Here is a 25,447-nt window from a genome sequence, read left to right as displayed (position 1 = left end):
AGCTTCACCAGCGATCAGCACAGCGATGCCGAGCGCCCGGCATCGCTGGCCATCGCTGTAAAAAATAGAATCAAAATAAAAAATATAGTTATTCTCACCTTCCGACGTCCCGTTCAGCCATCCTGCCTCTTTCCACGCTCCGGTCCCAGTGATCCTTTGCACGAATGACCGCGAGACGTCACGGTCTCGAGGGATAAGAAAGTCTCGCGGTCATTCGTGCAAAGGATCACTGGGACCGGAGCGTGGAGAGAGGCAGGATGGCTGAACAGGACGTCGGAAGGTGAGAATAACTATATTTTTTATTTTTTTTATTATTTTTTACACCTGATCGCTGGTCTCCCGCCAGTCACACATAGCAATGCGTGCTGGCCAGCGGGAGACCAGCGACCAAAGAAATGTCCAGAGGTTTCTTCCAGCGATCAGCGATACCGGCAGGGGGGCCGCTCGCTGATCGCTGTCACACACAGCGATCTCGCTGGTGAGATTGCTGTTACGTCACAAAAGTGACTCAGCAGCGATCTCGCTACCGAGATCGCTTAGTGAGACGGGGCCTTAACTAAACATGTAGTAACACCAGCAGCCACCGGGGGGGGAATCCATTAGCAGATCAACTACAGTTGTAGTAACACCAGCGGCCACCGGGGGTAAAAACCCATATTAACCCCCGAGGGCCAGAAAGGAAAAAGGTTTATATAAGAGAGTCCAGACTCTGATACAGATCCAAAAATGGATCGTGACACCAAATATCAGCACATTCCAGAAACACCGATGTCTTCTCTGCGCCAAAACTCATTTAAAAAAGAATGAAGAAAATGTAAAAATGTTCTGTGGTCAGAAGAATAAAAATGAAATTCTTTACGGAAACTACAGAAGCCGTGTCCTGCGGACTCAAGAGGAGTGGGACCATCCAGCTTGTTATCTGCATCTCTGATGGTTGGGGCGGCATTAGTGCCTATCAAATGGGCGGCTCGCACATGAAAGGTGCCATCAATGTTGAGCATTATATAGAGGTTTTAGTACAACTTATGGTCCATCCAGACAATGTCTACTTCAGGAACCTTGTACATTTCAGCAAGGCAATTGTAAACCATCACTACAGCAAGGATGGACAGCAGAAGAGTTTGGGGGATGAAACCGGCCGCCTACAGTCCTTAATTTTCACCAATCGAAAACATTATGAAATGAAAAACCCGGCAAAGACTCAGAACTGCGGAGCAGCGAGAATCCTACATCAGACAAGAATGGGACAGCGTTCCTCTCCCAGAACTCCAGCAATTTAATCTTAATTTCCCTGACATTTACTGACTGTTGTAAAAAGAGGGGATGCTACACGATGGTGGACAAGGCCCAGGCACAACTTTTTTTTTTAGCTGTGTTGCTGCCATCAATTTCTAAATGAGATAATTCTTTTTTAAAATGAAATGGAAAAATGTCCAACGTTCAACTTCTGATCTGTGTCCTATGTTCTTCTGTGATTAAAATATGGGGATATGAGTTTCCCAAATCATTGCATCCTTGTTTTCTTTACATTTTACACATTGTTCCAAATTTGGGGAAGTTGGGGTTGTATAATATTTAGCTTTTCGGTTTGTATTTTCTTATATATCCAACACAAGTCCCCCTGATATCAAAATGTTAGAGCTGCATTCCGAAATCTGTTCAATGAGCTCATTCTGTATCCATGTTATAAAATATAGACATAGTTGGGTTTCCGAAAGAATATCCAACCATTTGTCTGAACCGGGGCAGCAGTGGTCATAGTCATGCTCTAGCTAAGTCCCACAAAGCTCTGAAAGTGGGAGATATCTTTACTGTATAGTTTTAGTTATCTAAACACAATGGCGCAGCTTAGACTAGATGCTCCAGTTTTGTCACAATGGCTCAAGCTGATGGTAATTTTTATGCAGCGTCGAGTTCAAAAGGTGTATGATGTCGGCCGATCGAGCAGGCGGCAGACCGTCTACTATCAGCAGACATGCTGTCAGAGTGCCACTTACACATACTTACAGGTAAGAAAGCCAAAGAACACAAATGCATGTTATCCCATACTTACGCTTATCACATGGTTGCAGTTTGTCACAATCTTTGCAAGGCTGCAAAAACGGAAAAAAAAATAATCAGTACTGATGAGTTTTATTAACCCTACTTTCATATCTGTTATACGATGTCTTCTTCAACCGAAATCCACATTTTTCTTAATATGTAAATGCTCTGTTAAGATTTATGGGCCGGACATAGATCTTCCAGAGAATCTGCCTCCATAGCTTATTTTAAATGAAAGAGGGCGATATCAGTGTGAGACATGTAATGACTGACAGTCTGCTCTTCTGATCTACATTTCTCACACTGGTTTAAATAAGCTCTGGAGCAGATTCTGTGGGAGATCTGTGCCCAACCCATAGATCGTAACAGTTCATTTACGGTATATATTAAGAAAAACATGGATTTCTCTGGAATAAGACATCAGATCACAGATATCAAGGTATCATTTTATTCAACTTTCTATGACCTTCGTACACATTTGGATCTTGGAAGGTGTCTTTAACATACAGAACAAATTACACCATGTTTTAATAGTTGGGCCTGTTTCATACTTACATTTTTTGTGTCAGCAGTCATCCGCCAAAAAGGTGGAGAACGGATCCATAGCCGTGGAAACACCAACGGGAGCCACCGGACAGTTGGTGCGCCGGGATCCGTTGATGAGGGAAAGTTAAAGGAACCGCGCTGAAATAAAAATACCGCCAATGTCGCGGGAAGAGGGCGTGCTATCGCGGGAAGAGGGCGTGCTATCGCGGGAAGAGGGCCGGGCTATCGCGGGAAGAGACCGGGCTATCGCGGGAAGAGACCGGGCTATCGCGGGAATGTCGTTTGGGATATCGGCAGTCAGGCGGTGAGGAGAGAGAGAGAGTTGTCCAGCAGCCACATTAGGATTTAGGGTTAAATCTGTAGCGAAAGGCAAAAATGCGGATCCGGACGCCAAAAAACGTTGCATTGTCCGTCCTGTGGTGTCAGCGGACGCCAAAGTTTTGGCGGATCCGCAGAAATACGGATGGGACGGACAACCATCAGTCAAAATCAGCCGATAATGCAAGTCAATGGGGGAAAAAAACGGATCCGCCAAGAAAAATGGTGGATCCGTTTTTTTTGCAAAACGGCGGCTTTTGACTGATGATGAAAAAATGATGTGTGAAACAGGCCTTAGACGCAGTGATATCAAAAGTTTGTTTGTCTTTTGTTTGGATTTTTTATGTAACAAACGGGAAAAAAAATGATTAAAATGTTCGTGTTTTGAGTTTTTATTTTAAATATTTTGATTTACCTTTTTTTAGTTTTAATAGGGAACTTGAACATGCACTCAGTGCTTTTGTCCTCTGCTATAATACACCACAATACTTCTATATTGCATAAGGTCTCTTTCACACATCAGTATTTTTGATCAGTATTTCATCAGTATTTGTATGCCAAAACCAGGAATGTCTCCAAAACAAAGAACAGGAGTCAGTCTTTCAATTATGTTTTTTTCTCGGTAAGTTCCATTCCTGGCTTTGGCATACAAACACTGATGCAAAATACTGACCAAATACTGACGTGTGAATGAGCCTTAGGCCGGCGTCACACTACAGCGAGATACGGCCGAGTCTCGCAGGTTAAAACCAAGCTCTGGCGCCGGCACCCCGGAGCAGAGCGTGCAGCTCCATGTATTGCTGTGCGGCTGCACGCTCCGGAGTGCCGGCGCCAGAGCTTGGTTTTAACCTGCGAGACTCGGCCGTATCTCGCTGTGTGTGATCCCGGCCTTAAAGTTGTGCAGTCTGTCCTCTTTGAAAACTGTGCAGGGGGCTAAATAGGAGTACTAACATGGTTCACCTGGGCCCCTCATTAGGCCCTCTCTAGCTGCCATGACCATCTATCAGCAGTCTTAGCAGGTCCCACTCCATTTACCCAATTAGATGTTGTGGTCACCATTGACTGCGGCATCTAAGAGGTTACATTGATGGGATCAGATTTATTTTGGCAGCTACAGGCTACTTGTATAACACAGCCGTCACCTATCTGGAACAACCTCAGCTCCTGAGACGGCTCCATACAATCTGTTTTGTTCACATCCGCCATACAGTGGATGTCACTAAGGAAAATTGTTAATTAATTTTAGGCATCTCCTTATAAGAGCAATGGGCTACGACCAGTGGTTCTCCAGCTATTGTGAGCTGCAATGGAAGTTGCAGTTATGCAGCAGCTTACTGGTCGCAGGTTAGAAATCACCTCCTCTGGGGCGGATCTACCATTGCTCAGGGGCGGATCTACCATTGGTGCAACCTGTGCGGACGCACAGAAGCCAAGAGGTAACAGGGCCACTACCACCTCTAAAGAATTATGGAATTGTGCATTGTGAGGAGCTATTGGACTGAAAAGGGCCCAAATACTGTTCTTGCACAGGGGCCCTGGTCTGTCTGTGTCCACCAGTGCACCTCCTTATATATAATATGATTATATACTCACTTCTCCCACTTGTGGGCTTTCTTCATATTGCTCATCACCCTCCGGAGCCTCGGCGACGTGGTTCTCCGCAGGCTCCCTCTGAGCTCCTACTAAACTGGGAGCCGCCATCTGATTTATTTGCTGTTCGATTCTCCCAGGTTCCTGGAAAGATAACAAACATAGAGAGCAAGTCAATATATTCCATATTTATGTTGGTGGAAAAATAAAATGATGTCTGTCTCTGGGAAAGCAGCCTTGAAAAAAATGTGCCGCCTCCTGAAAGGCCATAATCCTCTTTATCCCTAATAGGTTACAGAAGCAGAGAGCAGCTGTAAGGAAAGTCTTCTTCTCTTTGAGGACCTGCATTGCACAGCTCATTAACCTAAATAATAACCATGTCATACTCCATGTCTCCTGTAGAGGTGCTGCATTTATACTGAGCACTTATTGTCAGGTTCACTCATGTATTAAAGGGGTTATTCCCATCTTTATAGACAAATCTTGTAAAAACAAGCACTTTTGCAATTTACCGTTTATTAAAATTTGCAGCCGTTCTTCAGATATTAACTCTTATTTGTGTGTTTACAACTTGTTGCCTAGGAGACCGACCACCGCTGCTGTCTCGCTTGTAAGCACTGCACTGAAGCTGGCCGGGATTAGGCGCTATCAGTGAACACCAGTGATCCTGAACATCTTGAAAACAGCACTTAAAGGGATAATAAAAATCAGCTTGTAAGCACTGCACGTTCTGCTGTCTAGCGGCGGTGGTCGGTATCCAAGGCAACGAATTCTAAACAAAGAAAAGTGTTAATATCTCAGGAACGGTTGAACATTTTAATAAGCAGTAAATTGCAAAACTCCTTGTATTTTTAAGCTCTATCATTCAATACATATTTATTTCAAGAGGGTAATAACCCTTTAAAGCTATTTGTGTTTTTTTTTTTTTGTGATCAGCAAATTAACCCAGGGTTCTCTTGTAAAATGGGATTGTAGAGAGCAATCATTGCATGATGTGCCGCAGCTCCTGATGTAGGTGACTGTGAGCATAATTACCAGCGGGTACTTTCCCCACTGGGAAGGAGCATGTGATATTACGGTCAGGGAGGCTTTATCTATCCTTCCTCAACACCATCTGCTTGGGAAAGGATAAGAGACGGCTTCAGGAGCAGGCACATGACACACGTAACAATTACAAGAACTTCTACACAGGAAACATACAGGCGTCACCAGCGGTTGGTGTTCCGGGGGGAGTTCCTCTTCTTTGGGATTTTTATCCTCGGTACGGATGGAATCTAACGATGTGTTTTCACTGTTCTGAGTGATGCCAAGGAGAGAGTTCTGTATTAAAATAAATGGAGGATGCAAAATGACAAGGAAGCAAATGGCGTGTCACCTAGCGCCCCGAGCGTGCAACACCGTACCGCCACACAAGCCGCACCCATAAGGGTATGTGCCCATGGCATCCTTTAGACCAGTATTCCCCAACTCCGGTCGTCAAGAGCCACCAACAGATCATGTTTTCAGGATTTCCTTAGTATTGCTCAGTATTGTATCACCTGGACAGGCAAGAATTCCATCACCTTGGCAAAACACTAAGGAAATCCTGAAAACATGACCTGTTGGTGGCTCTTGAGGACTGGAGTTGGGGATCACTGCTTTAGACACTAGAGTACAGTTTTTTCTGCAAAAGACACGGGCTTTTTGTTGAAACAACTTTTTTTTTTCTTAAATTGTATGTATTAATAGTTATTGGCCAGGAGAATGGACGGGTCACTTTTTTTCAGTTATGTCACAAATTTGGAAGCCTGGAAAAGTAAAAAAAATAAAGAGCATATGCCCAGTAAGTAATTTTTACATTGCTGTGAATATATACATATTCCATTTGTTGAAGCAAGAAAAATAGAACAAAATGGGGCTGCATGGTTTTTGGCATATTGGGACTTATATGGGTAAGACCCTTTTCTGATGGTACTATGGCACTTTATTGATCTAGACTTGTGGTGTCCTTTTTATAGTATTTTCACTAGTGGTAACTTTAATCTACTGAAATACATTTATTTGATGGATGTATTCCTCATTATTACCGTGTGTATCGGGATGTTTTAATGCAGCATTTATTTATTGATGTCCCTCAGGGGGTTAAAAATTCTCAGTCCATAAACGATGTTTGTATGCCATCTATCTTGTACTGTTCATGTCTTTCAGTTTTTGAACTTTTGGTCCATATAAGGGATTTTTTTATGAAGATGATGTTGTTACAAAACGGTTTGAATAAAAAAAAAAATTGTGATATTTTAAACAGGTTTTTGTACTCTTTTTTTCTCTGTGTATACCATATTCCATTTGTTGCTAGGTTTTTTTTTTAGGTTTCCAGACACCTGAAAAAGATTTCATGTGCACAAACCCTTAAGGGTATGTGCACACATTGCGGATTTGGCCCTGCGGATCCGCTGCAGATTCTCATGTGGTGTACAGTACCATTTTAGCCTATGCAAAACAAAAACTGCTGTGCACAGGCTAGCGGAAAATTCCGCACGGAAACGCAGCGGTTTATTTTTAGCAGCATGTCAATTCTTTGTGCGGATTCCGCAGCGTTTTTACACCCATTCTATTATAGGAATCCGTAGGTGTAACAACGCAGGCCAAATCCGCACAAAATCTGCAGTAAGTCCGCAGTGAATCCGCAGGTAAAACGCAGGTCATTTTACCTGCAGATACTGCAGAATCCGGGTGGAAAAATCTGCACCCGAATCCGCAACATGTGCACATACCCTAAGGCTAGTTTCACATTTGCACTTTATAGCGCAGCGACGGCCTGCGCATGGCCGCTGCTAAGCCCCGCCCCCTGCTGGCTCCCTGTCGGCCCCTTCCGGTCATCGCCGCCTACTAGCGCACATGGGCGCTTGCAATCTGAGCACCCTATCTTTAGCATAGGGTGCGCAGATCGTGCGCAAGCAGGATTTTGCCGTGCGTTGCGCACTTTTGAAGGTGCGCCCGTGTGCGCCGAACGCAGCATGTTGCATTTCGGCGCGCACGGCGCACCTTCAAAAGTGCGCAGCGCACGGCAAAATCCTGCTTGTGCACTGCCAGCGCACGATCTGCGCACCCTATGCTAAAGATAGGGTGTGCAGATCGCAAGCGCCCATGTGCGCTAGTAGGCGGCGATGACCGGAAGGGGTGGGCAGGGAGCCGGCAGGGGGCGGGGCTTAGCGGCGGCCGTGCGCAGGCCGTCGCTGCGCTATAAAGCGCAAATGTGAAACTAGCCTCAGGCTTGGCTCCCATGATTACCTTTTGATGTTGCAGATTTTCTGTTCTAGTTTTGCACTAGTATTTTTTCTAAAATGTGCAGCGAACAATACTCACCAAAAACTCTTTTGTGGGAATGTTGCCTAACCGTGACTTTTCGAAGGGCTGTGAACATCCCTGGTTATGTCTCCATAGGTTTATCTATGAAGAGGTGAGCGGCGGTGATGACATTGCATCAACAGGTGCTGGCGAGGAAGTGAGCATGATACTTGCCGCATCCCGGCAGGCACCTGTCAACGCATCATTCGCCTCCCAAATCAAAAATATGAAATATACAAATATACATTGCTTACCTTAATGTTATCATTAGCCTTTCCTAAAAGGAAACAAATGCAAATTGTTAATAAGAATTTAGCCTAATAAATGTAAGAAAACGCCATTATATGCAAGCCTACCTACAATGAAATAACTCCATCTATGTCATATCTATCAATCAATCTAATATTTATTTACAGAGATAACAGGACTATACAAAGCAGGTTCAGTAAAGGATTCAAGTCTCCATATACGTAGAGCAAAAAATGGCAGCACTCCACATGTCCAATAATGGGAAAAAACCCACTGTGGTCTTTGTCCCCCTATGTACATGCAACATTTTGGCTCTTTGGACTGCGAGCTCATACCACGAGAAAGGGTCATAGTTTGAAGAATCAAAACGTCGCCCATACATGGCTGAATAAAGACCGCAGTTTTGTAACTGTAGAGAAAACATGTTCCTGTCTATCTATGTATCCATTAGTGATGAGCGAACATGTTGGGATAAGGTGTTATCATGCTCGGGTGCTAACCGAGTGTCTTCAGTGTGCTCGAAAAATATGTTCGAGTCCCTGCGACTGCATGTCTCATGGCTGTTCGACAGCTGCAATACGGCAAATAGGCAATCCCTGTACATGTCGCAGCTGTCGAACAGCCATGAGACATGCAGTCGCGGGGACTCGAACATATTTTTCGAGCACGCCGAAGACACTCGGTTAGCACATGAGCATGCGCGGATGACGCCTACCCAACCACGTTTGCAGGGGTGTACATAATACATACAAGTACAGTAATCTTAATACAAGTTACGACTGGTATAGGAGGAGAGAGGACCCTGCCCGCGAGGGCTCACGATTAGGGATGAGCGAGTATACTCGTTAGGATTCGGTACTCGGCGAGTAATGCGGTACTCAAATCCTAGCGAGTTTTTCACTATTCGCCTCGCAATATTCGGCACTGCCTGCACAGTCCCCGCACAGTCTCGCACAGCCCGGCACAGCCCAGCACAGTCCAGCACAGTCCAGCACAGCGCAGCACAGTCCCGCACACTCCTGGACAGTCCCGCATAGCCCAGCACAGTCCCGCATAGCCCAGCACAGTCCCGCACAGTCCAGCACAGTCCCGCACAGCCAGCACAGTCCCGCACAGACCAGCACAGTCCCGCACAGACCAGCACAGTCCCGCACAGCGCAGCACAGTCCCGCACAGCGCAGCACAGTCCCGCACAGCGCAGCACACTCCTGGACAGTCCCGCACAGCCCAGCACAGTCCCGCACAGCGCAGCACAGTCCCGCACAGCCCCACACAGCCCAGCACAGTCCCACACAGCCCAGCACACTCCTGCACAGTCCCGCATAGCCCTTTATTCGCATTTCCCATAGACTTACATTGGACTCGCTACTTGTTACGAGTAGCCGAGTATTAGGAGGTACCGTAACGAGTCCGAGTATTTCACTACTCGCTCATCCCTACTCACAATCTACTAGTCTCCATCTATCTTTCTCTATCTACATACCTACATGAAATAATTCTGCCTGTAGGGAAACCATTCAGATTTCTGCTGAACACCACTACTTACTTCTGTAACAAAGGTATCCAACAATCATGATAGTGACTAGGAGAAAACCCACTATGGGTAATGATATATAGAGTTCTGTAAAATAAGGAAAAAAAAATAAGTCTTGGGTAAAATGTTTACTATACAGGGAATTACTTAAAAAGCAATGTCCATAACACACATAAGTTATCAAAAATTCCATTCTAAGGGATCGCTCACACTAGTGTATTCATCAGATGAGTGCTACCACTCGGACCAATGTTATACTATGGGGCAGAGGATATCTGCGACTTTTTTCTCTTGCTGTTGCGACGTGAAAAAAAAAAAAGCCGCAGCATGCTGAGAGTGGCAGCGCAAATCGGAACACGATCAGCCATTCCAAGTCTATGGGTGCATGGAAATCATCGGACGCAGATTAACCATTTCTGCAGACTACCACAATGGAGAAGATGGAGAAATCTTGTTCTCCGTCTTCTCCTCACCTGTGCTGTGAGAGAATCTGATCACACTAAGCTGATAGTTTGATCGGAGTGTCATGACCATAAACGATCTGATTCTCTCGCATGAGAGTGTCTATACTCATGTGACCCCCAACTCCGACCTAAAACTGAACTCACAATCACCAACAGCCCCAATCTGCAGAGCTTGCAATCCAAAATATACAACATAAAAAAATGGTCACACTTACTAATACCTCTTCACAATATCAATATACTGCAGGATGCGGCAGCCCCAATGGTAAAAGGTGGAGCCAGCACAGGTGTCACCCCGACTATTAGATCAGGTGGACTGCCCAGGGCCATATATGTGCACTCCACAAGGACAGACACCCCAATTCTCCCCCAACATTACATATCACAGCTACATACTACAAATATGAAAAAAAACAAACCACCTCCTCCTCCTGGATGGTGGGTTGTGAGTTGTTGCCCATCAGTATTTTGCACCTGTGTCGCCTTCCCCATATACGTATCACTCTGGCCTTGACTCCATCCTGCAGAATATTGATAAGTATGGCCTGTTTTTCCGTAACGTTTTTTGGACTTGATGTTCTTTTCAGTGAATTACAATCCAATAGATAATGGCGTTGATACATCAAAGTGTTTATATAAGAAAAATAAAGTAAAGCACTTTTGATAGCCACAATATTAGTGCACAACTTAAAATTGGGCAAAAATATTAGCGACTTTTGGTTTTCATTCCAGTTTCGGGCAGCTCTTGCAAAACGGGCAAATCTGAAGAGGAACCATGGCTAGGCAACGCCTTCCAAATCCATCAAAAGTGGCAGCCTTTCTTATGCCAGAAACGTTATGTTTCTGCGGAGGTGCACTGACGCGCACGTCACTGATAAGAAGCGCCAAATTCTTTAAGTGGCGTTCGCCTCTTAATGAATTTGGTGCATCGTACTGCAGCGTGCCATTTATTAAGTCTGGTGTGAGCAATGTCATCCGTAAAGAGGATGTCCGCTAATTTAGCACAAGTCCATAGAGGACACGGCTGGGTAGTGCACCTCAGCCCCCTAATCAAATCAATCAGGAGCAAATGTGCAGTATTTGGCCGCAGTCGCTATACAGTTGTGGAGCTCCGTAACTGAGCAGTTCTGGCCGGCACTAACACCGAAAACAGCTGATTGACGCAGGTGCTCAGTGTCGCACCCCCACCGATCAGACATTGATGACCTATCCTGAGGAGTGCACAAGAATTGGACATGTAGTTAATGCATTTGATCCTCTCTACTCACCTAATTGGGATCCGGCTTGGTCATCCAGCGGATCGGTTGGTACTAAAATCAATAAAAGTACATCCAAGGTTGAGCGGAACAGAAAACACCAACATGAATGATCTCAGAATGGTTTCTTGTATTTGCCCCCATAAGCTTTTAAGATACCAATCCCACATTTTAGTGTCTGGGATTATTCCCTTGTCACTTACTTGCTTTGCGTCTAGTTACATCATTGAATGAATCATTTGGCTTCAGCACTAAAAATGGTAAAAAAAAATTCCTTTCAGGAGTGAACGTAAAAAAAATTAAAAGTACACATAGGAATAATAATGTAACAGAAATGGGGTTCCAAGGTGGGGTACTAATGGGAGATACTTCTTCTGGTATGGGAATAGTCATGAGAGTAAGGAAATGGAGGACATCATTTTAATATGATATTTAGCTTTTACTATAGATCTATGCCGACGTGTTTTCAATGGAATAATGCTGCACTCCCTACTCCTTGCTCCCCAACTACAAAGACCTAAGGGGATTATTGGAAATAACACAGAATTTTTCATTTTGACTGACTGTCATCATAGAGACTTCGTCACTTGGAATCATTTGTTTCACAGAAAAGAAGGTTCGCCTATCAGATGTGCCAACATCATGGATGCCAAGCTTAGTGATAGAGAAGCCTCAGTTTGCACAGTGTGACCCAGAATGACCCAAGGGGTGTAGAATAAAGACTGCATACGGTACCGGTCGGCAGGTTGTTCACATTGGCTTTTGTTGAGGTAGGATCTGTTGCAGAAACGTCTTTGCAAACTGTGTCTGTAGTTGGCGTACATGGATTCTTGATCCATTGACCTTCACCACACCTTAGGAGAAACATGGTGGTGTCTTAGGTCAGACAGACAAAATGTAAACCCCCATACAGTGCCCAAATAATACCACCATACAGTGAGCATATTAATAGTTCCACAAAAAGCAATCTAATACCCATTACGGTCCCGCAAACTGTTGAAAGGGTTATCTGGTGCAGCTCACTTCCACATCAGGAGGCGAGTGGTGCGCATGAAGCTGCATCGGAATATATCTGCTAGGACACATGTAGTATCAGAAATTATTATGCATCTGTTAGAACACATGTCAAACTCTGTCCTTTGGGCCAAATCTGGCCCACAGGTTGAGTATATTTGGCCCATGATTCCGGCACTGCCTGGCATCACACATTCAACTGTATTGGTATCCTGGATACCGATACAGTTGAAAGCAATGATGGAGGAGAGAGTGTCAGCTGACAATATCTCTCTGCATCTAATGTACCAATTTTCTGTATACAAGACAATGTTTGGCTCCATTATACTGTATGGAGCACTATGTGTGGCCATTATACTGTATGGAGGACTGTGTGTGGCCATTATACTGTATGGAGGACTATGTGTGACGATTATTCTATATAGCACTATGTGGGGCCATTATACTGTATGGAGCACTATGTGGGGCCATTATACTGTATGGAGCACTATGTGGGGCCATTATACTGTATGGAGAACTATGTGGGGCCATAATACTCTATGGAGTGCTACGTGAGGCCATTATGCTGTATGGAGCGCTACATGGGGCCAATATACTGTATGGAGAGCTATGTGAGGCCATTATACTGTATGGAGTGCTACATAGGGCCAATATACTGTATGGACAACTATGTGAGGCCATTATACTGTATGGAGTGCTACGTGGGGCCATTATACTGTATGGAGCACTATGTGGAGCCATTATACTGTATGGAGGGCTATGTGGGGCCATTATACTGTATGGAGAACTATGTGGGGCCCTTATACTGTATGGAGCGCTAAGTGGGACCCATTATACTGTGTGGTAACGCACCCATCAGTTCTACTCAGCTCTTAATGTGTAAGTGAGCGGTGCCACACAACCCCTTTGCAGCTCGCAATGTTACACCTCAGGCTTTCCTTCAACACTGAGCGATAGTCCTACTCTTTTCATCATACGGACATGGTCGCCAAAAATCTAGCATGCATATAGAATGATCATAAGTAGATGACCTCATTTTCAAAGGGTCTAAAGTAGAGGCTCAAAAAGTCCATTTGACCTATATAAAAAGACTATTAAATACTTGCAACAATTATGGGCCCCTTTAGAGTTTTGGCATTGGAGTCCATGATCTCCAAGTTTCATTATTGTCAGAATGAGTAGGGTTTTATCATCAAACTGCTCTCAGTGTTGGTGAATATTGTTTAAGACCTATTTGATAAGCACCGCAATGATATGCTTTAAATTAGAGGGTTTGTCTACGTTGCACAACCCTTTCTCATACGCCATATAATGCAGGAAGGGATGATGCAGATGGAGCAGCCCTTACTCTGAATAGCCCCGGGCGTACATGCAGATTATGAGTGTTGCTGTTGTCAGTGACATATTTACAAGGCATCATATCACTCAAGGTTTCATATGTTTTTCATATCATTTGATACCTTGAACACCGTCTGCAGATTTCACAGGATACGTTAGGAATACAATAAGACCCAGGTTTGCATTCGCATTCGGCATTGGATTCCGGTGTACACTCGTGTACTAAGACTTGATCTGCGACATACAAAGGGAAGAAGCGAGTGAGCTCTCCTGTATATATGTATTCACTACTAATTAAAATATGACAGATCTTACAGAGAACCTGTCAGCTGGTAGTGGTATGGTTATTGTAGGGATCGACGCTCAAAGGTAGGCATTCGGTAGCGTTCATACAGTCATTGGGGTTTAGTCCAAACATGTGCAGTTTTATTACTTTCATAAAACTCCAAGAGATTCTCAAAGCAAGAACAGCCTCTTCTGGGTACAAAGCTGTAACAGCAAGTAAACAGTTCAGTCCTTTCTCCCAGAGCAAACTTTACACACAGAAGAGGTACAGTGCTACCATTCTGAGTATCACCTTCAGCCTGAACTCCAGCACCAAGCAGAAGTGTTCATTTCCATGCACAGTTCACACTGAACAAGCTGCAGCTTCTTCATGTTACTCTGCAGCTCCAACACTCAGACTACTCAGTTTTCCTAGCTGACCCGTGCAGTTTCCATTCAGTGAGAGACTCTGGCTTGTCTCTCTCACAGCTACAACTCACATTTTGGCTGGTCACTCACCAGCTTCAACACACTCCACTCTACTCTACATCCATCAGACTGACACAAGGTGAACCCATTTCCTGGTTCTTAGTCAAAGCTAAATAGGTGCATCTGGTTAAAACCTGCAATGCTAGGATTTAACCCAGTCCTACCTGGGTTTGCTACACTATGTAGGGGCTTGTATTCCTATAAAATTGATTTTTTTTTTTAGATTCCTGATGTGCCAGTCAATTGAGACTGGAAATGCATTGGACTGCTTCTTCCACACATACAGTGCACTTCATATGGCTTCTATGCTAGATTTCTCATGATTGATATATCATGCCATTAGAAAAAGAGGATGAGATCTGTGTACTTGTAGGCTGCATAAAAACCACAACAGATGTAAAGCCCCACTAGGTTGAGGTATCATTGCAATCGCAGTAGACATTCTCTTCATTTGTGAAGCCAAAGGTTGGGTAGACATTAGGTTCTCAGTATGTTGCAATTGTTAGTCTGGAGGGTCGATTCCACGTCTTGAGTGGGTGCGCCCGCTTTATTCATTCTGTGCTTTTAATACATCGTATAATATATGATCAAATCCTTGGAGACCACTGAGGTGATGAGTTTTGTTAGGGATACGTAGCTCAGGAACATTCTTGAGAAGACACTGGACCTATGTCACCCAAAGTACCCGTCAACACCAGCCCTTTTTCTGGACTAATTTGATGAAGATTGTGCTTGTGCATACTTGGAAATCCGTTGAATGGCCGGTTGACCAAAAACAGTTTTCAATAATATTTTATGTGACTGCCGATGATTGTGAATTCCTGTCCCAAGTTACAATGGGAAGGGCAGCTCTGCAGCACAAACTGCTGCCGACAAAAGGCCCCAAACATCAATTCCCAGCAGCATGCAGAAGATATAATGCTCTATACGGTGTGTTCAATATACTGATAGAAGACCAATCACATATCCCACATTCGTTCAAGTGTTATACTTGCACATAGACATGGAAATTTTGCAATTTTTATTGTAAATTCACATGAGGGTATTTTTGCCCCGAGGGCTGTCAGTCAGCCAATGTTGTTCAATGGGGCAGTGCAAATGAGCGACTTTTTTTCACGGATAAAATCGGCATCTGAAAACAAACAAAAATTCTTAGCGTGCCCTAGTTTCTTCCATGTGACGGATGAGACTAGAACATTGAAGTCTATGGGTGCGCCAAAAAGAAAGATCTGATGCCATTCGGAGCAACCGATCCTTATGGATGCATTGCAGGTTTTTAACACAGGAATCTGTACACGGTCTTGTAAATTTTTGAAAAAAAAAAAAAAAAAATGGAAAACACACAGATGAGAGACAAAAATCGTCCGAGCCTTCTGGATGAAAATCGGATACTTTTTTACGCATCATTTAGACATCATTTTTTTTTTTTGAGTACAAGTGCTATCTCTGATTGTTGGCACCTATAATAGTGAATCATCACCGTGATATTTTGTGGACCCGTTGGTTCAGGCAAAATAGAACATGGGGTTTAGACAGTAAGCGATTCAGCCAGTAATAATGCCAAAATTGTCCAGACACAGAGTACAATACTTACTATGCTGTACAACAAAGAGCAGTAGGGCGACCTCTATGTGGGTGTTTTCCGGGCGTTCTGACAGAACGGGATTGTTTTATAGGATTTCTTGGAATTTGAGCAGACAGATCTGATCCCATTTTCTATGATTCTTTTGCAATGTCAGTGTAAGGTCTCACCAGACAATGTCTTTTGTGGAGTTGTAGGGTATCCATGCAAAACGAAGCATTCATCCATGCACTTGTGCACATGTACACAGACAGTCCATTGACTTAAACCCCTTCCCGACATATGATGCACATGTTGGTCACCCGTTGGGTGCCGGTATATGGAGCACGCTCAGTCTAGGCTTCTTATGAGACAGTGGTATACACAACATACTGGAATGCTGCAGTTTTTAGTACAGGTGAGCAAACAATGAAAACTAAAAAAAAAATACACTATAAAAGTAAAAAAAAAAAAAAAAAAAAAAAAACATATAATAAAAAAAAGTGATGACTCTTGGAAAAGGGAAAAGTGAAAACCCCCCACAAAATTACAAAAAAAGAAAACAGTCTGCATCATTATGGGGTTAATACGCTCAGGTTATATAAAACGTCATCTTTTTGCATTACCTTCTTTACAGGTGTGACAAGATAAGCAGGCTTCAATTCCATTGGGGGCGGCAGTATAGTCTTCTCCCCGAGTGCAGGCTTCACATACTCCTCGGGCGTGGTTCACAGTGCAATGCACAGAGACGTGCGTTCCTGGCACGAGAGATAATGAATGATCAGATCACGTGAACATGGCTACTGTTAAAATTTCTTTAAATCTGGTATCAATGCGACCAAATAGGTGTCAGATTGTGAAATGTTCTGGATTATCGGAAAGTACTATTATAAAGGAGCCTTTTCTATTAGAGAACCTTTTGGAAGAAAGCACAGTGCCAGATTATTGGACTTTCTGGATTACTAAATGTAAGGTTAAATGAGTTTCACAGAACTTTGCATCGAATGAATGTTCAAACCAAGTACGGGCGCTCGGTGCATCATGGCAGGACCTATCAGTTCAGTGCAGCTTCCCACCTGCTTGTTTTCCATCTCTGCCCGTCCCTGGCTCTATGAAGCCAGAGCTGTCAATCAAAGAAGAGGGGGTGGAGTTAGAGAGAAAAGAGGCAGGTGAGAAGGTGCATTTAAATGTTTGGCCCCGCCACGGTGCACAAAGTGCCTGCAACTGGGTTTGGACAGTGACCTACTACTACCCAATTCTCCAGGTGCTTTTTTTTTTTCTGGCACTGCACCATTCAAGCTGATTGTGTCTCATAATCTGGACCCTTTTTCTATATATTGTATTTACTTCCATGCATTTAATAGGGATGTGTCACAGGTCAAAAGTAGTCATATTTTTCTTGCATTTTATTTCCCCTGAATATTTATTTTAAATCTGCAATTCTAGAGATACAGGCCTTTTTAGTGCTAAATTTTATGGTCTTTACTAAGGGGGTGTGTCTCACAGGATCCTCAGGGGCATGTCTCACATGATCCTCAGGGGCGTGTCTTTTTGCTGCTTTGCATTATTATATTAGAAGCCACACCCCTTGGGTACAGACCATAAAAGACCATTAACATTAAGTAGAAAGGCACATATCTCTGGAACCTTATGGCAGATTTAAAATAAACATTAAGAAAAAAAACGAATTCTCAGGGGAACTTTGGGAATAAAATGAGAACAAAAACTGACCACTTTTTACCTGGAGAAAGGGGTGTCTGGTCAATAGAAAATATCACCTACCCAGAAGATGAGTAACAGCCTATCGATCTGTAGGGGGGTCTGCACCGATCTGAAAATGAGACACTTATATCCCCGTTAGACCTCCGCGCCATTAATTCTCTATGGCATAAAAATTCAGATAGTTGAAAACAAGTTAAATGTCTTCTAAACTGTTAATGTGCAAACCCTATAAATGTATTGCAAGGATCAGGAGGACCCAATATATTGTGGGACCCCACTAGTAATGCTGCTTCAATCTGAGCATGAGACCACATAAGATCTTTATATAACCGAGAGAAACTTTTCATTACGTAAAATCATGTTATACTCCGATGAGTCTTACCTGCTGGACAATTCCTGCAGCAATGACCGTTGTGCCAGTATTCATCATCACGATCACTGCACTCTAGCTCCCGTACTGTTCTGTTATGGGCATTCCCATTATGTAGGTTTGCTGGTAATGCAGATGAAACCTGTTACAAAATAGAACATAGTTCAGACTATGAAACCACCACTTAAGCGTAACCATTCTCCATCAGTCCATGTTTTACATCATATTACCTGATGGCTCCTTAAAGGGAATCTGCCACCCCTTTTTTTTCGAATATGAGCTGCCGGCACTGACATCAGGGGTTTATCTACAGCATTCTGTAATGCTGTAGATAAGCCCCCGATGTAACCTGAAAGAGGAGAAAAAAATGTTAGATTATACTCACCCCGGCGTCCGTTCCAGTCCGATGGGTGTCGCGGTCCGGGTCCGGCGCCTCCCATCTTCTAGCGATGACATCCTCTTCTTTCCTTCCTGTTGTGGCTCCGGCACAGGTGCACTGCTCTGCCCTGTTGAGGGCAGAGCAGAATACTGCAGTGCGCAGGCGCTGGACCTCTCCCGGGGCATGCGCACTGCAGGACTCTGCTCTGCTCTCAACAGGGCAAAGCAGTGCGCCTGCGCCGGAGCCACGACAGGAAGGAAGGAAAGAAGAGGATGGCATTGTATGAAGATGGGAGGCGCTGGACCGGACCGTGACACCCATCGGACCGGAACGGACGCCGGGGTGAGCATAATCTAACTTTTTTTTCTTATCTTTCAGGTTACATTAGGGGCTTATCTACAGCATTACAGAATGCTGTAGATAAGCCCCTGATGTCGGTGCCGGCAGCTGATAGGCGAAAAAATGGTGACAGATTCCCTTTAAAGGCAATGTTCACACACCGCAGTGCATACTTCCCAGAATGGGGAGTGGGACATAGTGTCTTAAGGTGTCAAAAACTTTACCTTCAAACTACTAATTCCTACTGTATCCATAAGAAATCGCAACATTTGTCCTAAATTGGAAAACTGGCATTAGAGAGTCTGACTGCCTTTGTCAAAACTATCACGGCTACTGTGTGCTGCAACTCAAGTGGTGTTTGGGGTAAGATATCATCTCCCTATCAGTGAAATTGGAAATTGGTTTAAAACTTTTTCCATAGAGCAATTAAGGTGAAGTCCACATCAGTACACGTTTGATCACAACTTCCTATTACAAACCTCAAGAATTCAACTCATTAAGACATTCATTTTTTTCACCTGGGGAATTTTCTTTCATCTGTGCACCACCCATAGTTCGCAACGAAGAAAAAAAGTGCTGACGTCTCATCTGTACATAAAATGTCAATTAACAGTAAGCAAGGATGGGATTCCCTACGGTAAAAGTGATCGGGCAAGGAATGGTGCTAGAATGGAACGCTATAACACTGTATATCCATATTAATCCTGGCATAAGTGAGACAAATCTAGGCAGAAAATCATCATTCCCATTCAATCAATTTACTAAATGCAGCCATAAATAATTTACATTCTTTCACTTAATAGACCTTCGGCAAACAATAGAGAATGTTAATCATATAAAATGCACCACAACAGTGATGTAATGTACTGAGGAAAAATGTTGCTGTCTTTGTAAAGCGATTGCATTATCATTAAGGTTGCGGTACATGTTAACAGTCAACCATACACTCACTTGGTCAACAGCTAGTTCTTCCGATTAGCCTGAGCACGATGGCCAATAGGTAGAAGGGAATAGTGTGATGGGGACAGGGTCAGCTCCTCATCTACCATAAGAACAAAGAAGAATATACTGCCACCTAGTATAAGTACTATGCTACCAATAGTATGTGCAAGTATGTGACTAATACTTCTATGTACAAGAAATTACAAACATTCGATCCTTATTTCCCGCAACAGCTCTTCAGTATGTAGATTATAGGGTCGGCAAGTGACATCGAAATCAATAGGCGATGTTCATCTAATCTTGACTGGCAACTATATTTCTGCTTTAGCAACTGATTGTAAAGAGCTAGCTTAAAAAGAACTCGTTAAACACGTCGCAATTTTTGCTCCAATTTATCACTAAATTGCACAATTGATTTGATAAATTTGTAGAACGATTGGCTGAAAGTCCAGTGAAATGACCCATTCTGGTTGTTTTTAATGTACACGGTTTGAAGATGTAGAGACTTGGTATGAAAACATGTTCTCTTCCCAGAAGGAAGTGCAGATTTATTTGCCATGTACCATTCTTCTACCATGACTCACGTACTTGCTGACAAAGAACATTTAGTAATGGTGTAATTCATTGTGTGCTGCAAGGCGCTTGCTTTCTTAATATCACAGACCCATAGATAGATCACATATTTACTGTTCTTTTATTTCTTATTATCTATTCATAAACCCAGCAAAGAGCAAACAGATGAACGCCATACTAGGGCACACAAATCACCACATTAACAGACGGAGCTATTTATCTGAAGTATTGCGGTATATATTTCAGTCAAAGAACGGAGGTGCTTGCATGAAAAAACATGAATATTTCAATGTGAAGCGAAAAAAGGAGAAATATGCAGCACTCACCAATATAGCTGAAAAACTGTGCGTCTTTATTTCACATAAATTCCATCAATAGATATGTGGACATGCAAGATGTTAGAGGAATGCTAGGGGAGGGAGGTGCCGGACAACGGCCTTTTCGCGATTACTCGCTTCTACGGGTCCACTTATCTATTCATAAGTAACACACTTCGTCTATCATGGCAATATTATATATAAGGATACTATGAATGAGAATATAATTAGAGATGGGTGCAACCAAACATAAACATTCAGCATTCGTACCGGACAGTCGGTGTTCAGGCCTGAACGCCGAACAGGGACTTTATGCTGACGTCTGTTGCATAGTCCGTGGTGGCGAGAGAGAGCATATAACTAATATAATACTACTGCTATTTACAAATATATAACTGCTATAATACTGCTCCTATGTACAAGAATATAACTAATATAATACTGCCCCTATGTACAAGAATATAACTACTATAATACTACTGCTATTTACAAATATATAACTGCTATAATACTGCTCCTATGTACAAGAATATAACTACTATAATACTGCCACTATGTACAAGAATATAACTACTATAATACTGCCCCTAGGTACAAGAATATAACTACTATAATACTGCTCCTACGTACAAGAATATAACTACTGTAATACTGCCCCCTATGTACAAGAATATAACTACTATAATACTGCTCCTATGTACAAGAATATAACTACTATAATACTGCTCCTATGTACAAGAAAATAACTACTATAAAACTGAGAGAGAGCATATAACTACTATAATACTACTGCTATTTACAAATATATAACTGCTATAATACTGCTCCTATGTACAAGAATATAACTACTATAATACTGCCCCTATATACAAGAAAATAACTACTATAAAACTGAGAGAGAGCATATAATTACTATAATACTACTGCTATTTACAAATATATAACTACTATAATACTGCCCCTATGTACAAGAATATAACTACTATAATACTGCCCCTATGTACAAGAATATAACTACTATAATACTGCCCCTATGTACAAGAATATAACTACTCTAATACTGCCCCCTATGTACAAGAATATAACTACTATAATACTAACCCTATGTACAAGAATATAACTACTATAATACTGCCCCTATGTACAAGAATATAACTACTATAATACTGCCCCCTATGTACAAGAAAATAACTACTATAATACTGCCCCTATGTACAAGAATATAACTACTATAATACTGCTCCTATGTACAAGAATATAACTACTATAATACTGCCCCCTATGTACAAGAAAATAACTACTATAATACTGCTCCCTATGTACAAGAATATAACAACTATAATACTGCTCCTATGTACAAGAATATAACTACTATAATACTGCTCCTATGTAGAAGAATATAACTACTGTAATACTGCCCCCTATGTACAAGAATATAACTACTATAATACTGCCCCTATGTACAAGAATATAACTACTATAATACTGCCCTTATGTACAAGAATATAACTACTGTAATACTGCCCCCTATGTACAAGAATATAACTGCTATAAAACTGCTCCTATGTACAAGAATATAACTACTATAATACTGCCCCTATGTACAAGAATATAACTACTATAAAACTGCTCCTATGTACAAGAATATAACTAATATAATACTACCCCTATGTACAAGAATATAACTACTATAAAACTGCTCCTATGTACAAGAATATAACTACTATAATACTGCCCCTATGTACAAGAATATAACTACTATAAAACTGCTCCTATGTACAAGAATATAACTACTATAATACTGCTCCTATGTACAAGAAAATAACTACTATAAAACTGAGAGAGAGCATATAACTACTATAATACTACTGCTATTTACAAATATATAACTGCTATAATACTGCTCCTATGTACAAGAATATAACTACTATAATACTGCCCCTATATACAAGAAAATAACTACCATAAAACTGAGAGAGAGAGCATATAATTACTATAATACTACTGCTATTTACAAATATATAACTACTATAATACTGCCCCTATGTACAAGAATATAACTACTATAATACTGCCCCTATGTACAAGAATATAACTACTATAATACTGCCCCTATGTACAAGAATATAACTACTCTAATACTGCCCCCTATGTACAAGAATATAACTACTATAATACTAACCCTATGTACAAGAATATAACTACTATAATACTGCCCCTATGTACAAGAATATAACTACTATAATACTGCCCCCTATGTACAAGAAAATAACTACTATAATACTGCCCCTATGTACAAGAATATAACTACTATAATACTGCTCCTATGTACAAGAATATAACTACTATAATACTGCCCCCTATGTACAAGAAAATAACTACTATAATACTGCTCCCTATGTACAAGAAAATAACTACTATAATACTGTCCCTATGTACAAGAATATAACAACTATAATACTGCTCCTATGTACAAGAATATAACTACTATAATACTGCTCCTATGTAGAAGAATATAACTACTGTAATACTGCCCCCTATGTACAAGAATATAACTACTATAATACTGCCCTTATGTACAAGAATATAACTACTATAATACTGCCCCTATGTACAAGAATATAACTACTATAAAACTGCTCCTATGTACAAGAATATAACTACTATAATACTGCTCCTATGTACAAGAAAATAACTACTATAAAACTGAGAGAGAGAGCATATAACTACTATAATACTACTGCTATTTACAAATATATAACTGCTATAATACTGCTCCTATGTACAAGAATATAACTACTATAATACTGCCCCTATGTACAAAAAAATAACTACTATAAAACAGAGAGAGAGCATATAACTACTATAATATTACTGCTATTTACAAATATATAACTGCTATAATACTGCTCCTATGTACAAGAATATAACTACTATAATACTGCCCCTATGTACAAGAATATAACTACTATAATACTGCCCCTATGTACAAGAATATAACTACTGTAATACTGCCCCCTATGTACAAGAATATAACTACTATAATACTGCCCTTATGTACAAGAATATAACTACTATAATACTGCCCCTATGTACAAGAATATAACTACTATAAAACTGCTCCTATGTACAAGAATGTAACTACTATAATACTGCTCCTATGTACAAGAAAATAACTACTATAAAACTGAGAGAGAGAGCATATAACTACTATAATACTACTGCTATTTACAAATATATAACTGCTATAATACTGCTCCTATGTACATGAATATAACTACTATAATACTGCCCCTATGTACAAAAAAATAACTACTATAAAACTGAGAGAGAGAGCATATAACTACTATAATACTACTGCTATTTACAAATATATAACTGCTATAATACTGCTCCTATGTACAAGAATATAACTACTATAATACTGCCCCTATGTACAAGAATATAACTACTATAATACTGCCCCTATGTACAAGAATATAACTACTGTAATACTGCCCCCTATGTACAAGAATATAACTACTATAATACTGCCCCTATGTACAAGAATATAACTACTATAATACTGCTCCTATGTACAAGAATATAACTACTATAATACTGCCCCCTATGTACAAGAATATAACTACTATAATACTGCCCCTATGTACAAGATTATAACTACTATAATACTGCCCCTATGTACAAGAATATAACTACTATAATACTGCTCTTATGTATAAGAATATAACTACTATAATACTGCCCCCTATGTACAAGACTATAACTATTATAATACTACCCCTATGTACAAGAATATAACTACTATAATACTGCCCTTATGTACAAGAATATAATTACTATAATACTGCTCCTTTGTACAAGAATATAACTACTATAATACTGCTCCTATGTACAAGAATATAACTACTATAATACTGCTCCTATGTACAAGAATATAACTACTATAATACTGCTCCCATGTACAAGAATATAACTACTATAATACTGCTCCCATGTACAAGAATATAACTACTATAATACTGCTCCCATGTACAAGAATATAACTACTATAATCCTGCTCCCATGTACAAGAATATAATTACTATAATACTGCACCCTAGGTACAAGAATATAACTACTATAATACTGCCCCTATGTACAAGAATATAACTACTATAATACTGCCCCTGTGTATGTACAAGAATATAACTACTATAATACTGCTCCTATGTACAAGAATATAACTACTATAATACTACCCCTATGTACAAGACTATAACTATTATAATACTGCCCCTATGGACAAGAATATAACTGCTATAATACTGCTCCTATGTACAAGAATATAACTACTATAATACTGCTCCCTATGTACAAGAATATAACTACTATAATACTGCTCCCCATGTACAAGAATATAACTACTATAATACTGCCCCTATGTACAAGAATATAACTACTATAATACTGCTCCTATGTATAAGAATATAACTACTATAATACAGCCCCTATATACAAGAATATAACTGCTATAATACTGCTCCTATGTACAAAAATATAACTACTATAATACTGCTCCTATGTACAAGAATATAACTACTATAATACTGCCCCCTATGTACAAGAATATAACTACTATAATACTGCCCCTATGTACAAGAATATAACTACTATAAAACTGCTCCTATGTACAAGAATATAACTACTATAATACTGCTCCTATGTACAAGAAAATAACTACTATAAAACTGATAGAGAGAGAGCATATAACTACTATAATACTACTGCTATTTACAAATATATAACTGCTCTAATACTGCTCCTATGTAC

At 41.1% G+C, this 25,447-nt stretch overlaps 1 protein-coding gene across 2 annotated transcripts in view; it reads right to left on the bottom strand.

The window, feature by feature from the left end:
- Nucleotides 1-25,447, bottom strand: part of LOC141092404 (uncharacterized) — a 48,402-nt gene that overhangs the window by 7,219 nt on the left and 15,736 nt on the right. Inside the window, exons 2-12 of one of the 2 annotated variants that reach the window (XM_073578529.1) lie at nucleotides 18,098-18,227; nucleotides 16,620-16,751; nucleotides 13,802-13,913; nucleotides 12,063-12,181; nucleotides 11,531-11,578; nucleotides 11,340-11,381; nucleotides 9,620-9,694; nucleotides 8,079-8,101; nucleotides 5,698-5,817; nucleotides 4,501-4,641; nucleotides 2,054-2,093 (exon numbers count right to left, since the gene is read on the bottom strand). In XM_073578529.1, the coding sequence (XP_073434630.1) occupies nucleotides 2,054-2,093; nucleotides 4,501-4,641; nucleotides 5,698-5,817; nucleotides 8,079-8,101; nucleotides 9,620-9,694; nucleotides 11,340-11,381; nucleotides 11,531-11,578; nucleotides 12,063-12,181; nucleotides 13,802-13,913; nucleotides 16,620-16,751; nucleotides 18,098-18,227 (982 nt within the window). The remainder of the gene's footprint in view (nucleotides 1-2,053; nucleotides 2,094-4,500; nucleotides 4,642-5,697; nucleotides 5,818-8,078; nucleotides 8,102-9,619; nucleotides 9,695-11,339; nucleotides 11,382-11,530; nucleotides 11,579-12,062; nucleotides 12,182-13,801; nucleotides 13,914-16,619; nucleotides 16,752-18,097; nucleotides 18,228-25,447) is intronic. The other variant, XM_073578530.1, reaches the window with a different exon arrangement.

Source organism: Dendrobates tinctorius, unplaced genomic scaffold (assembly GCF_039654945.1).
Source record: "Dendrobates tinctorius isolate UK_male_01 unplaced genomic scaffold, ASM3965494v1 ptg000059l, whole genome shotgun sequence".
NCBI lineage: Eukaryota > Metazoa > Chordata > Amphibia > Anura > Dendrobatidae > Dendrobates > Dendrobates tinctorius.
This window is presented reverse-complemented; position numbering and strand designations above follow the sequence as displayed.